Genomic DNA, 13836 nt, shown 5'->3' with positions numbered 1-13836 from the left:
TTTTTCATTTTCACAAAGTAACAAAAAAGCACTGCACAAGCACTTCTTAAAAAGGAAACAATCCTAGTTGATGTACTGTTTAGTAAGAAACACTTAAGATCGCTCATATTCTGATAATTTGCAAAAAAAAATGATCTACTAAAGAGAGAAAACATAAGGTGCTAGCAATGTAGCTTGAGAAAGGATTTATGCTCAGACAGAGGTTTATGTCCTCTTGTAAACAACTAATTTAAAAAGACATAGTCATCACTGACACAGTCACAGGATGACATGACTATTATTCTATGAATGTAGCAATTTTGAGTTCTTTATTGGTGCTCATTTATAAACTATTGATAATGGCAAAATGAGTCTGAGACAGAATATAAAGTCTATTGCATTATATCATCAATAGAGCCATTCATCTAGCATGACACTCTTAAGTAAGAGTTTCTTTTGCTTATTCTAGTAAGAAGTACTTACTATACATTGGCCCAAACTGCCAAAACCATAACAGTATAAAGAGCTTTTACATGCTATTAGTCACTGAAATATATATATATATATATATATATATATATATATATATATATATATATAATACACACACACACACACATCACACACACACATTGCCTTTCTGTTTAGCTTAAATAGCACAGCCACTCAAATAAATTATGTTGTGAAAGGAATCAGATGTTGAAGAGAGTTGCTTTGATGAGCTGAGATTTTTCATAATAGTGACTTTTATTTGAACTTCAAATTTTATTCGTTTTTTCTCATTATACCTGATAAGAATATAAATCTTACAGTTAAAATTGTACCATAGAACACAATTATCTATAATTGTTGCAAAAGGTTTATTTAGATATTTTAAAGTGATATAATAACAGCCACATAATTACAGCTAGTTCTTGGTTTACTCTTTGTCTTTATTGCTGATCAATAATCTTAAACAATGAGAAGGTAAACACTAGTAGTGATCACATGTATCAAGCTTTTGAATACAGCCTAATGTGGAGGTAACTCACATAAAAGAAGAAAAAAAAATAATACTGCCTCAAGCATGAGAAACTATAACTGAACCACATGTCACATTCAATTGGCAGAGAAATATATACTATGGCTATTACATTTCTGTTCCATTTTCTTACTTAAATCAAATGATAATGATGAAAACACTTGAGTTTAGTAATAATTAATGAAAGTATAATTTCTCCTGCTTGATTAAAATAGTATAGACAGAAGGATTAAATTCTTTATATGACTAATAACAGACTTCCTATAAGCATCATTTCTAAAAGAATAAAAAAAACTGTACATATCAGATTATTCATCCTGTGGAAAAATATAAGGAAAACTAACAAAAATAGGGAGGATTATTCTGCTGACACAAGACAATATTTTATCTCTACTTATTTATTTTTCTTTAATAATGTCATATGGGTATGAAATAACATATTACCACTCATTCCCTATCCAACAGATTCATTTCCTAATTTCAATTTCCTACTTTTCTTTCTCCTTGTCTTTGATAACCAACTTAGTTGAATTAGTGTTGGTCATATGTTCATGAGGTGTGCCCAATTCATTGGAATATGAATAATTCAGGTCCATGAAGACAAACAGCTCATGATCTTTCTCACATATGGGTCATAGTTTCAAATTATTTTTGTTAGCTTTTAAGTTTTTGCTCAAATGCTTCCATAGTGGGGAGATATGTTGTGAAAGCATAGCAGATTATAGGTAAAATAGAAGTAGAGCATTTGAACACTGACAGTAAAACAGGTTTTAGTAGGGTGGCCCACTGGAGTGTGGGTAAAAATCAGGGAGGTAGGAGAAACCAAATGAAGGGTGCATGCCAAAGCTATATGTAGGTAAATATCCCACTACACAATTAAAATATATTATAGGGAAGACAATAGGATATATGTGATAAAAAGGGAGAGCATAGGGGAGTAAGGAGAGGAGAGAGGCATGAGAGGATAGGGTGGTGTAAAGTAAGGATGAATAAGAAGGGTATTCAAAATATAATACATAGTAAACTAATTTCAAAATAAAACTTTATATGTAAAGAGAGTTCAATCAGAAATATTCTGCACGGTTGTATCCTGCTGCTTACAGATTTTATGGCTTATATTAAAAATTTACAGTGTAAGGCATGGGATACTTTCTTATGAGTTGATTTTCAGAAAAAGCCCATGGGTCCTTAAAATAATACAGGTGATGTCTTTTATTACCATGCATAACTAGATGGCAAACACCTAAGGCTGAAAAGTTTATTTACTTTTGTTTTAAGATATAGAGAAAGTATTCCTTAAATGATCAGGACACTTTCTCCCTGTTGGCTAGATTTCAGAGTGTTTGAAGGGACTTTGAATGTTGCTGAGAGAGAAAAGATGTCAAAAGTCTTATTCATGCTGGGCTCTGTATGCTACAAAATATCAAACTGTCAGGGTAGATGTGCCCACTGTTCAAATAAGTGGCATAACTATTATTGGGTACTTAACTGTTTTGGTTATGGATTTGAGACCTTTTCCACAGGAGGAAATTTTATGCATTGTGTTGTAACTAATTTTGTTCAAAAGGCTGGGGAATTCGCATACCAAGAGATAAACTTGCTGATATTTTGCTAAATACTCAGTTGTCACCTTCCAGTTTTAAGAAAAAGTCTTTAAATGAAAAAGAAATTGTCAAAATTTTACCAGATGCACTATAATATTTTATTCACAATTCTAAAATAATTATGAATTTTATATAGAAAAAGATCTTTTAATAGAGAAACCATTCATTAAATGAGTGTGTACTATGTATGTATTTATAATAACACCAATCTCCATTTTCTTCTGATGTTTTACATTCAGTACACTTTAAGTTATTTGCTGAAACCATGAATGAGTATGTATATAAACAATCTGTGTTTAGTTCATAATTTAAGTACCATTCTCTATCTCACAACCACCCAAACATATATACCTGAATCTAATATTTTGAGCCATTAGCATAAAATGTTAGGAAATCTTTTAGCCATACCTCCTTTGATCTTGAAGAGGGTATTGAAACCCCAGGGACTTCATTTCTCTTTTTCATGTCAAGACCAAAAATTTAGTCATGAATTACCATGTGTGCTATGATCATACAATGCAGGCAAATATAACAAGGCTAATAAATACTGAACTCAAAGCTTAGAAGTTCTGTATTTGTCACAGTCTGGCTGAGCATCTCAGGAGACAGTTACATCAGGCTCTTGTCAGCATGCACTTCTTGGCATTATCAATATCGTCTAGTTTTGGTGGCTGTATATATATATGGGCTGGATCCCCAGGTGGGGCGGGCTCTGAATGGCCATTTCTTCAGTCTCTGTTCCAAAATTTGTCTCCATATCTCCTATGAATATTTTTTGGGCATCAATGGGAGGAGAAGACCTTGGTCCTGCCAAGGCTGCCCCCTCCCAATAGAGGGGAATGTCAGAATGGGGAGTCAGGAAGGGAGGTGATTGGGGAGGGGGAACACCCTTACAGAAGAAGGGGAGGAGATAAGGGGCTTATGGACGGGAAACAGGGAAAGGGAATAACATTCAAAATGTAAATAAAAAGTATTCAATAAAAAAAGAAAAGAAAGAAAGAAAGAAAGAAAGAATTTTTTTAAAAAAGCTTAGAAGCTATAAATAAGAAATACACACACAAACACACACATATTTGTATACATATACACAAACACACCACCACCAATAAAACAAAACAAAACCTTTACAAGATTATCTCATTTGGGTTTAGTGGTGCATCTTTATTCCCAATATTTGGAAGGTTGAACCAGGGGAATCTGTGTGAGTTCAAAGTCAGAATTTTCTATGAAACATATTCTAGAACAAAGAAAATCATGTCTTAAAACAAAACAAATCAAAACGAACAAAACAAATCCCAATCCAAATCAAATCAGAACAAAACAAAACTAAAACATCAAACAATGAAGTAAAACAAAGCAAATAAGAGTTGAATATCTCAGTTACATGTTGCTGTGAGGCACAATTAGCCTCATTCATGATTGTAAAGAATGTAGAATGTTATGGTAACAGAAAGCTGACTAACACTAGGCTGTAAATTATTTCTTTGTTCCTACATCTTTTTACATATACATTTTTTGCTGTCATCATATTTTAGAGACTATCTTAAAATATAGCCCAGTCTAGTGTCAGACTTTACATCTCCCTACCTTATTCAGCTTTCCTAATGCTGAAAGTATTTTATACCACAATAAATGATTATTTACACTTACATAGAGATCTGCAATTGACTAGTCACAAAAATTTAAAAACAGCATATTTTTTGAGAATAAAAAGCAAATGGAAAGATGAAAAAGACATAAAACATAACACAGATTTATTTTTAATAATTGATGCTGGCAACATAGAATATCAGAATTTGCCCTGGTTGCTATAGAATATCTTAAATTCTAAGACTCATAAATATAGAACTTATTTCTCATAAGTCTGGAGCCTGAAATGTTTACATTTCTTCTTTAGTATAGGCTCTTGTACCAATTGTTTTAGGCTACATCTTGTTTCATCATATAATAAAAGGCAAATCCTCATCACTTTTATAAAGTCATATGTCTCATTGAGCATTACTTCTTTTTTAAATAATTTTATTTTTCTTGGATATTTTATGTATTTACATTTAGAATGTTATCCCCTTTCCTCCACTTTCCCATACCCTTTCTCTCTCCCCCTGCTTCTATGAGAATGATGATTACTTCTAGCCAATGACTGATTATTCATTTTCAAAAGCCAAATTTGCTATTTTTCTTACTTTAAAGACAATAATGTCAATTGACCTAATTTTGTGGGAAAACTTGCTTCTAGATTATTATACAAGGAAACACATAAGGTTATTATATTTTTCTAAGTTGTTTCACTGAGAGGATAATGGCAAATATTACCTGGGAACATCAATGTATATTTTGCCAAATTTCTTATCATTTTTCCAAACTAACCACATTCAACTATCTGCTTTTTATAACTTAAGAAAAGAGTTATACATAAATGAACATTCTCCTCCAAGAATTGGTACTGTTTAAATGAAGAACTACAGAGTCATGTGCTTTTGGTCTTTTGAGGTAACTGCAATTTGACTATTTCATGAGAGACAAGTTTTCTGCCAAAAAAAAAAAAGAGTATTTCTGGCTGCCTGTAACAATATCCATTTCCTCATTTAACATCTTTATGTAGACAATCTCTAATTTACAGAAATTACCATAAAAATACTTCACTCATGATTGATAAAGCCCTAACATAACCTAACTCTTTACTCCAAAGTTCACAGAAATCTCACAGTAAATGCTTTCTATCACAGTTTTTAAGAGCTTTATTATATTTAATATATTATGCCTGAAGGATGAATGTAATACAATTCATATTTATCCTTTAAAAAACAAAAAGTTACTGTTACAATGTAAACTATTAGTAGATTATTAGCAAAAAGACAATTTTATAACATCCATCAGTAAGGCTTCATTTGTACTTTGTTACATTCTTCCTACCTCTGTTGCTTATGTTGTGCATGTCTCGTGACATTTATTATTAAAATGCTATTTAAATAAAATTAGGGTCCTTAATACATTGTAATTATTTTAATGAGTAAACCATTTCATGTTTAGAAAGCTTTGGGAAATAGTTAAATTAATGGAATTTATAAGACACATATTTAGGCATTTAAAAACTTATTTTAACACTGTTTCTTTTTCAAAGATTTCATTATTATTTACTGCATTTTAAAGACATGAAACATTTTAATATTCTTTATTTTTATAAAGCAGTATAAATTATAGTTGCTTTATTGGCAAAAGAAGTCCATTACGTGCAGGTAGATGAATTCCTCGTGAATCAAGAAATGGGAGAAACAAGTTATAACTATTGCTTTGCTCTCCAAATTATCTCCTAGTATTTCCTCTAGGGAATATAAGTTAAAGCATTTACTAGAAGCACTGACATAGAAGGATATCCTGGAGGTCTAATCAAATAAGGCAAATGGAGCTATTCTTTCAGTCTATACATGTATTGCTTGGTTGGCTGAAATATATAACAATTGGAAACATGAGGGCTTGGATGCATTGAAATCAACACTTTTAAATGTTATGGTTTTGTATTTAATTCACATGGAAACTTGGAAATTTATGAGATACTTCATATCTATGGTGTTAAAAAATTTAATAGAGCATATCTTCATATCATTAATTTACAAATGTGCAGAACATACAGTATTACACAAATCTGTGCTCCTCTTGATATCCTTTGATATCTATATTTGAAATATAATATATGCTTATAATCAAGAATATATATCAAAAAGGCAGAGGTTTTAAGATGGTTGAGGACACTAAAACAATGTCTTCTCTAAGATATTCAGGGAAAACATTTGGAGAAAAGTTGATAACAATTATCAGGGCAGGTATGTAGTAGATAAAATTTTCTAAGAACAAAATAAAACAGGAACTTTCTATGGAGAAAGGCTACATATTCAAAAATATCTAAGAAGCATAAATTGGCCTTGCTTGGATTTTAAAAATAAATAGAATAATTTCAAAAGGTTCACTTTTCAAATGTATCTTTCAGGTACAGCAATGAACTTTGTTTATTTGTTTTATTTTAAACTTATTCATTAAATTTGTTCATTGATGCTGTTATTGATGTATATTTTGTATTATATCTTTCTTGCCTGACCCTAACACCACTATCAGCCTACAATCTTGTTTATGAAAACCTTCCCCGGGGGTTGGGGATTTAGCTCAGTGGTAGAGCACTTGCCTAGCAAGCGCAAGGCCCTGGGTTCGGTCCCCAGCTCTGAAAAAAAAAGAAAAGAAAAAAAAAAAAAAAGAAAACCTTCCCCATTTTTTTAAATATGGGATTGCATCAACCCCCTTTTTTTCTGAATAATAATCGGAGTGAATTTTATCAGATGCAAAAGGAGAAAAAGATTCCAAGAATATTTACTCCTTTAGAAAGTAAACCCACCCGTGGATCCCGGCCCGCAGCAGCTCTCTGCTCCCACACCCCGTGGGAGAGAGACCTCACCGCCTGATCAGGTGGGCACTCCTGAGGCTGCAGAGCGGAGGAGACCACCAACACTGCCCACCCCTGCCCACATCCCTGGCCCAAGAGGCAACTGTATAAGGCCTCTGGGTTACCGTACGGGAGGGCCCAGGAGTAGCAGGATCCCTGCGCCTGAGACACCGCCGGAACCTGAAGGAAACAGACCGGATAAACAGTTCTCTGCACCCAAATCCCGTGGGAGGGAGAGCTAAACCTTCAGAGAGGCAGACACGCCTGGGAAACCAGAAGAGACTGCACTCTGTGCACATCCAGACGCCAGAGGAAAACACCAAACATCATCTGGAACCCTGGTGCATGGAGGCTCCCGGAAAGAGCGGCGCACATCTTCCCGGTTGCTGCCGCCTCGGAGAGGACTTAGGCAGTACCCCACGAGCAAACTTGAGCCTTGGAACCACAGGTAGGACCAACTTTTCCCCTGCAAGACACCTGCCTGGTGAACTCAAGACACAGGCTCACAAGAACAGCTGAAGACCTGTAGAGAGGAAAAACTACACGCCCGAAAGCAGAACACTCTGTCCCCATAACTGGCTGAAAGAAAACAGGAAAACAGGTCTACAGCACTCCTGACACACAGGCTTATAGGACAGTCTAGCCACGGTCAGAAATAGCAGAACAAAGTAACACTAGAGATAATCTGATGGCGAGAGGCAAGCGCAGGAACCCAAGCAACAGAAACCAAGACTACATGGCACCATCGGAGCCCAATTCTCCCACCAAAGCAAACACGGAATATCCAAACACACCAGAAAAGCAAGATCTAGTTTCAAAATCATATTTGATCATGATGCTGGAGGACTTCAAGAAAGACATAAAGAACTCCCTTAGAGAACAAGTAGAAGCCTACAGAGAGGAATCGCAAAAATCCCTGAAAGAATTCCAGGAAAACACAATCAAACAGTTGAAGGAATTAAAAATGGAAATAGAAGCAATCAAGAAAGAACACATGGAAACAACCCTGGACATAGAAAATCAAAAGAAAAGACAAGGAGCTGTAGATGCAAGCTTCACCAACACAATACAAGAGATGGAAGAGAGAATCTCGGGAGCAGAAGATTCCATAGAAATCATTGACTCAACTGTCAAAGATAATGTAAAGCGGAAAAAGCTACTGGTCCAAAACATACAGGAAATCCAGGACTCAATGAGAAGATCAAACCTAAGGATAATAGGTATAGAAGAGAGTGAAGACTCCCAGCTCAAAGGACCAGTAAATATCTTCAACAAAATCATAGAAGAAAACTTCCCTAACCTAAAAAAAGAGATACCCATAGGCATACAAGAAGCCTACAGAACTCCAAATAGATTGGACCAGAAAAGAAACACCTCCTGTCACATAATTGTCAAAACATCAAACGCACAAAATAAAGAAAGAATATTAAAAGCAGTAAGGGAAAAAGGTCAAGTAACATATAAAGGCAGACCTATCAGAATCACACCAGACTTTTCGCCAGAAACTATGAAGGCCAGAAGATCCTGGACAGATGTCATACAGACCCTAAGAGAACACAAATGCCAGCCCAGGTTACTGTATCCTGCAAAACTCTCAATTAACATTGATGGAGAAACCAAGATATTCCATGACAAAACCAAATTTACACAATATCTTTCTACAAATCCAGCACTACAAAGGATAATAAAGGGTAAAGCCCAACATAAGGAGGCAAGCTATACCCTAGAAGAAGCAAGAAACTAATCGTCTTGGCAACAAAACAAAGAGAATGAAAGCACACAAACATAACCTCACATCCAAATATGAATATAACAGGAAGCAATAATCACAATTCCTTAATATCTCTCAACATCAATGGCCTCAACTCCCCAATAAAAAGACATAGATTAACAAACTGGATACGCAATGACGACCCTGCATTCTGCTGCCTACAGGAAACACACCTCAGAGACAAAGACAGACACTACGTCAGAGTGAAAGGCTGGAAAACAACTTTCCAAGCAAATGGTCAGAAGAAGCAAGCTGGAGTAGCCATTCTAATATCAAATAAAATCAATTTTCAATTAAAAGTCATCAAAAAAGATAAGGAAGGACACTTCATATTCATCAAAGGAAAAATCCACCAAGATGAACTCTCAATCCTCATCTTCGATTGGTTTATATACAAGTGTGCAATTTCTAGGCTTGAAAGTAAAATGATGCTATCTGGTGCTGGATAGAGGAGCCTTATTTTTTATTATGGCAGCTTGCTATTTTTGTAACATGGTGATTTGGTTGAACACAATAAAGTACAGTAGTAACTGATCTCCCCCTCTTCCTGGATGAGTGAGGAGATGATTAAATGTTGATGTCAGCATCCATGAGCATATTCAGATGAGCTTCTGCTTCTGTTGAAAAGGATGCTGTGTTTGATTGTGGTCCGAAGCTTTGAAGCACTACTTGGCATCTCCTTCCTTGGAGATCTCACTGTTTAAACATAACAGATTTGATAGCTTGTTGGTAAGGTGAGGTCCAGCTTGTCTCCACTAGGTCATCTTCATGTGAATCCAGTGGTTATACGGTTTTGTTCTAGGGATATTTCATTTTTTTAATAACGGTTTTTGCTGACATTCATGGAGAGAATGAATCCTTAGAAGTGTGCCACTAGTGAAAGGAAATCCTGTCTAGAGTATGTTTCTTTACAAAGCTGTGTCACACCATCCTTTGGGCCCTCTGCTGGAAAAGTAGAATCAAGTCTCAAATAATGCCTTTTAAATTGTATCCTCTAGTATTATAGATGTAGGACAGTACTGTATCATACCTCTGTGGATGTAAAATAGCTTGTACCTGCTTTATGATACGTAGTAGTGACCGTGCTTTATCAGAGCTGTTTTCAATGATGTTGCTCAGAATGTTTTCTTTCCAGATGATGATTGAGAAGCTAATTTAAAAAAAAATGGTGCCAGGTACCACAAGAGTAACAGAACTGTGCTGTTTTCTCGGGTTTTGTTTTTTTACATTTTTTTAATGGAGTGTGCTGGATGTCTCTACAGTTTTGTTCAGATGACTGCAGAACCTGGAAAAGCTGTTGCTGATGTTGATGCATAACACACTGCTATTATTGGTCTTTTCATATAAATATACATATATATATATACAGATATATAATTTGAATTTTTTGAAACTTTAGCTGTGCTGTCAACTTTGGAAAAAAGTATCCCCGTTTACTGTGTTGAGTTGGCACTGTACAGAAATTAACAGCCATATTGGTCTAGAAATGTTGAACTTAAGTTTTTTCCATTTGTACAGGGGTAACACACTGTATTAAATATGTAAGATCTTATATACGTGGGTTTGATTACAAAAACTAATAAAGTATTCTCTAAATTAAAAAAAAAGAAAATCATAAATGAAACATGAGGGAATGTAATGGACACTGAAGAAATTCTGAGAATCATTAGACCTTGCTTCAAAAGCCTATGCTCCACAACCTGTAAAAATATAAAACAATGGACGATTTTCTAAACAGATGCCACTTATTAATGATAAATCGAGAACATGTAATCTTTCTGACGAGTCCTATATACCCTTGGGAAAAAGAAGCAGACCTTTAAAGTCACCCAAATGAAACAAAATCTCAGGGCAAGATGGTTTTTGCACAGATTTCTATCAGGTTGCCAAAGAACAGCTGATACCAATGCTTCCAAGACTATTGCATACAAAAGAAGGAGAGGGAACAGTGTCAAATAGATCCTGTGAGGTCTCTGTCACCTTGATCCGCAAACTACACACAGATTCAACAAAGAGTTTCACATCCTTTCTCTTATGAACACGGATGCAGAAGTACTCAACAATATACTCAGACACCAAATCACAGAAGACATCAAAAAATTCCTCAACCATGATCAAGAAGTTTTCATATCTGGGTTGAAAGGTTGCTTCAATACAAGAAAATCCATCCCTGTAATTCACCATATGAACAAATGAGAGAAAAATATCACAGGATCCTCTCATTAGTTGCTAAAAAAGCCTTTGACAAAATCCAACTGCCCTTCAAGTTAGAAGTCTTGGTAAGATAAGAGATACAACGTACCTAGTTGAACTCTGAGTTTTATTGGGTTATTTAGATGTTGTTCTAGTCTAGGACTAACAATCTAACACTCAGGTAGGACATGTGGTCAGAGGGACAGTTTTTGGTTTGTGTAGACTCCATTATTTGGTGTGGTGAATGCTATTCACATGGAGTTTAATTTACCTTTTAAAATTTTTTATGAAAGGTAATGAATTTGAAATATGATGGGTATAGATGTTGATAAGAGCTTGGGGAGGAGACTTGATTGGATATATATCCATAACTTTAGATGCATATTTTCATTTTGAGGATATTTTCTGTGTAGTTCTATCTATCTTGTAAAGTGGTATGTAGAGAAAGACAGCTTGGAAGTGACAGGTTCACCATTCTCTGTCTCCTGAGTCCTTTGAAGTGAGGTAGACACCCATCCAGGATCATGAAATGTATTGCAGAAAGATTTTCCTAAAAACCCAGGCATTGTTTTTGTGGGTAGAACTAGATCACTTAGAAGCTTGTGAAGGAAAGAGCTTTGTGTAACAACAGACCCTGACTCAAATATAAAACAAAAGAACTGTGATTCAATCAAAGACAAGGACTCTCTAGGGTGGGGCTGAAATCGCATTGACACCAAATGGCATGTTTATCCAATGAATTTGAAGATCTGGGGAGTGGGAGGAGCCAAAGAGTGGGCGGAGCTTTGACTATGGTGCCTGGAGAAGATATTTAAGGCCTGGTTCTGGAAGAACTGGTAAAACACAGTGAAGAATCGAAACAAGGTAAAGCGACCTACTGTTTTTCAGTACAGGAACATACTCCTATCAGTTCAGAACACAGATATCACTGAAAGTCCCTCATTTTATCCAAAATTCCAGATGTCTTCATATACCCCCATGGACACCAGTTCTCAATTGCCTCAAGAGCCAGCATGGAACTTAGCTTTTCAAATGGGCCAGAGTCCCCTTGTGACCTCAAGAACTCCAATGCAATCAAGTCCTTCAGTGCCTGAACAGAACCTAAATTGGCAAGAGTCCCAAGGGTCATCAAGAGAATCAAGTATCCAGATGCAACCAGGTCCTGTAATGGACCCAGGTTTACCAACTCTGAGAAGCCCCTCAGGGCATCCAAGTCATCAGAGACCTTCAACACCCTCATCGAGATCTGGTTTCCATGTTCCCATAGAACCTATGGCACTGTCAGATAAATATGGCGGTAAACAAACTGGCCCTGTAGCTCCAAGGAAGCGGCGAAAGGAACGCACTCAGTACTCTGCAAAACAAAAGTCCGTGCTGCAAGAACATTTTGCTGAGTGCCAGTACCCAGACAAGAAACAGTGTTTGGAGCTGGCATCCTTGGTTCGTGTGACAGAGAAGGAGATCAAGGTCTGGTTCAAGAACAACCGGGCTAAGTGCAAACAGAAGAACGTTCCAGAAGCACTGCCAGAGAAAAATGGAGGCCCTGAAGCTGTTTCTGGGTCAACTGATTTTCCTGGTTCCATAGCTGTTGTTGGTTGTGACCAGGGAGAGCCCATGGCCACAGCCATTCTGGATGTGGATTCCACTCCCAAACTGAACTGCAGCCAGGAGTCTTCTCTGGATGGAAATTGGACCTATGATGGTGCCATGTGTTGTCTGCCAGAAGACGTGCTTGACAGTAATGACCCTGTCACTGCTGGAGACTCTGGTGTATCAGCACCAGTTGAAGCCCAGGCTGACCTTGCAGCAGCTGGAGCTCCAGTTGCCATGGCAGTTGACACCCAAAGGCCAGAGGAGTGTGAGGATTTACCTCCATTGGACGAAGGGGTCTGGCAATGGATGCTTGAAGACTTTCACCAATTGGAAGACTGGTTTACCAAGAACTACATTGAGAGTCCTAGCAGTACTTCTCACCCCCTTGACTAGTTTAGACGTTTATATCTATGAAGAAGCATGTTAATGGACACACTTAAGCCCTGAATTTGGGGAAATTTCACAAGTCTATATGCATTAGTTTCATGCCACTGTGATTATAATGTGAGGTCATTTCAAAAGTTATTGAAAATGTGCATTCCTTATTGTTGGATTATATGTTCTCTAATAAAACAAACATTACTGCAAAACTAAAAAAAAAAAAAAAAAAAAAGAAAGAAAAAGAAAGTAAACCCAATAAAAATTACTAATTAATTATAGGTCAACATAATGAAGATTGTTTCTTTCAAATATGCTGTTATTGTTCACATATTGCTGGTTCTTTTTCAGGATTATTATTAATTTTTTATTAGGCGAAAGTTTGGAAAACTGGTTATCATTTATTGACTATCCTCATATTTGTCAAGATTTTTTAAATTCTACCCTGTTAAATTGCTGTTTTAAAGAGATTGTACTAATAGTTAAGAGGAATTATTGCTGTCTATATTAAACTTCTTATACTTTTAAGTATTTTCTTTTGTGTTTGACTCTATGCATCTACATAAACACTATCCATAATAAAACTTAAAATACATGGCTTATAATGAAGAGCTTAATGAAATAAAAATATCCAAGATTGTATACTGGAAACATAAATTCTACTTCTAAATCTAATTCAAAATTTACTTTCTAAAACTTTCACTTTATCAAGTGAGAGCTTTATATGCATAATTTATTTCTAGTATTGCTTTTATTGCTAAAACTCTGAGGCTTCTTTAGGAATATATGAACTCTAGCTCAGGCCTCAATCCATTTACCATGCAAGATAAAGAGATTCTACAAAAATTAGACTATATTTTCAAAT

At 35.7% G+C, this 13836-nt stretch overlaps 2 protein-coding genes across 5 annotated transcripts in view; one reads left to right on the top strand and one right to left on the bottom strand.

The window, feature by feature from the left end:
- Pcdh11x (protocadherin 11 X-linked) overlaps window positions 1-13836 on the bottom strand; it is a 695481-nt gene that overhangs the window by 254192 nt on the left and 427453 nt on the right. The gene's annotated exons all lie outside the window — the stretch shown is intronic.
- Window positions 12165-13207, top strand: Ventx (VENT homeobox). Its single transcript, XM_008773378.4, has one exon. It carries the CDS (start codon window positions 12168-12170, stop codon window positions 12984-12986), a length of 819 nt encoding a protein of 272 aa, XP_008771600.3. The 5' UTR covers window positions 12165-12167; the 3' UTR covers window positions 12987-13207.

This window comes from Rattus norvegicus, chromosome X (genome assembly GCF_036323735.1).
Source record: "Rattus norvegicus strain BN/NHsdMcwi chromosome X, GRCr8, whole genome shotgun sequence".
Lineage (NCBI taxonomy): Eukaryota > Metazoa > Chordata > Mammalia > Rodentia > Muridae > Rattus > Rattus norvegicus.
This window is presented reverse-complemented; position numbering and strand designations above follow the sequence as displayed.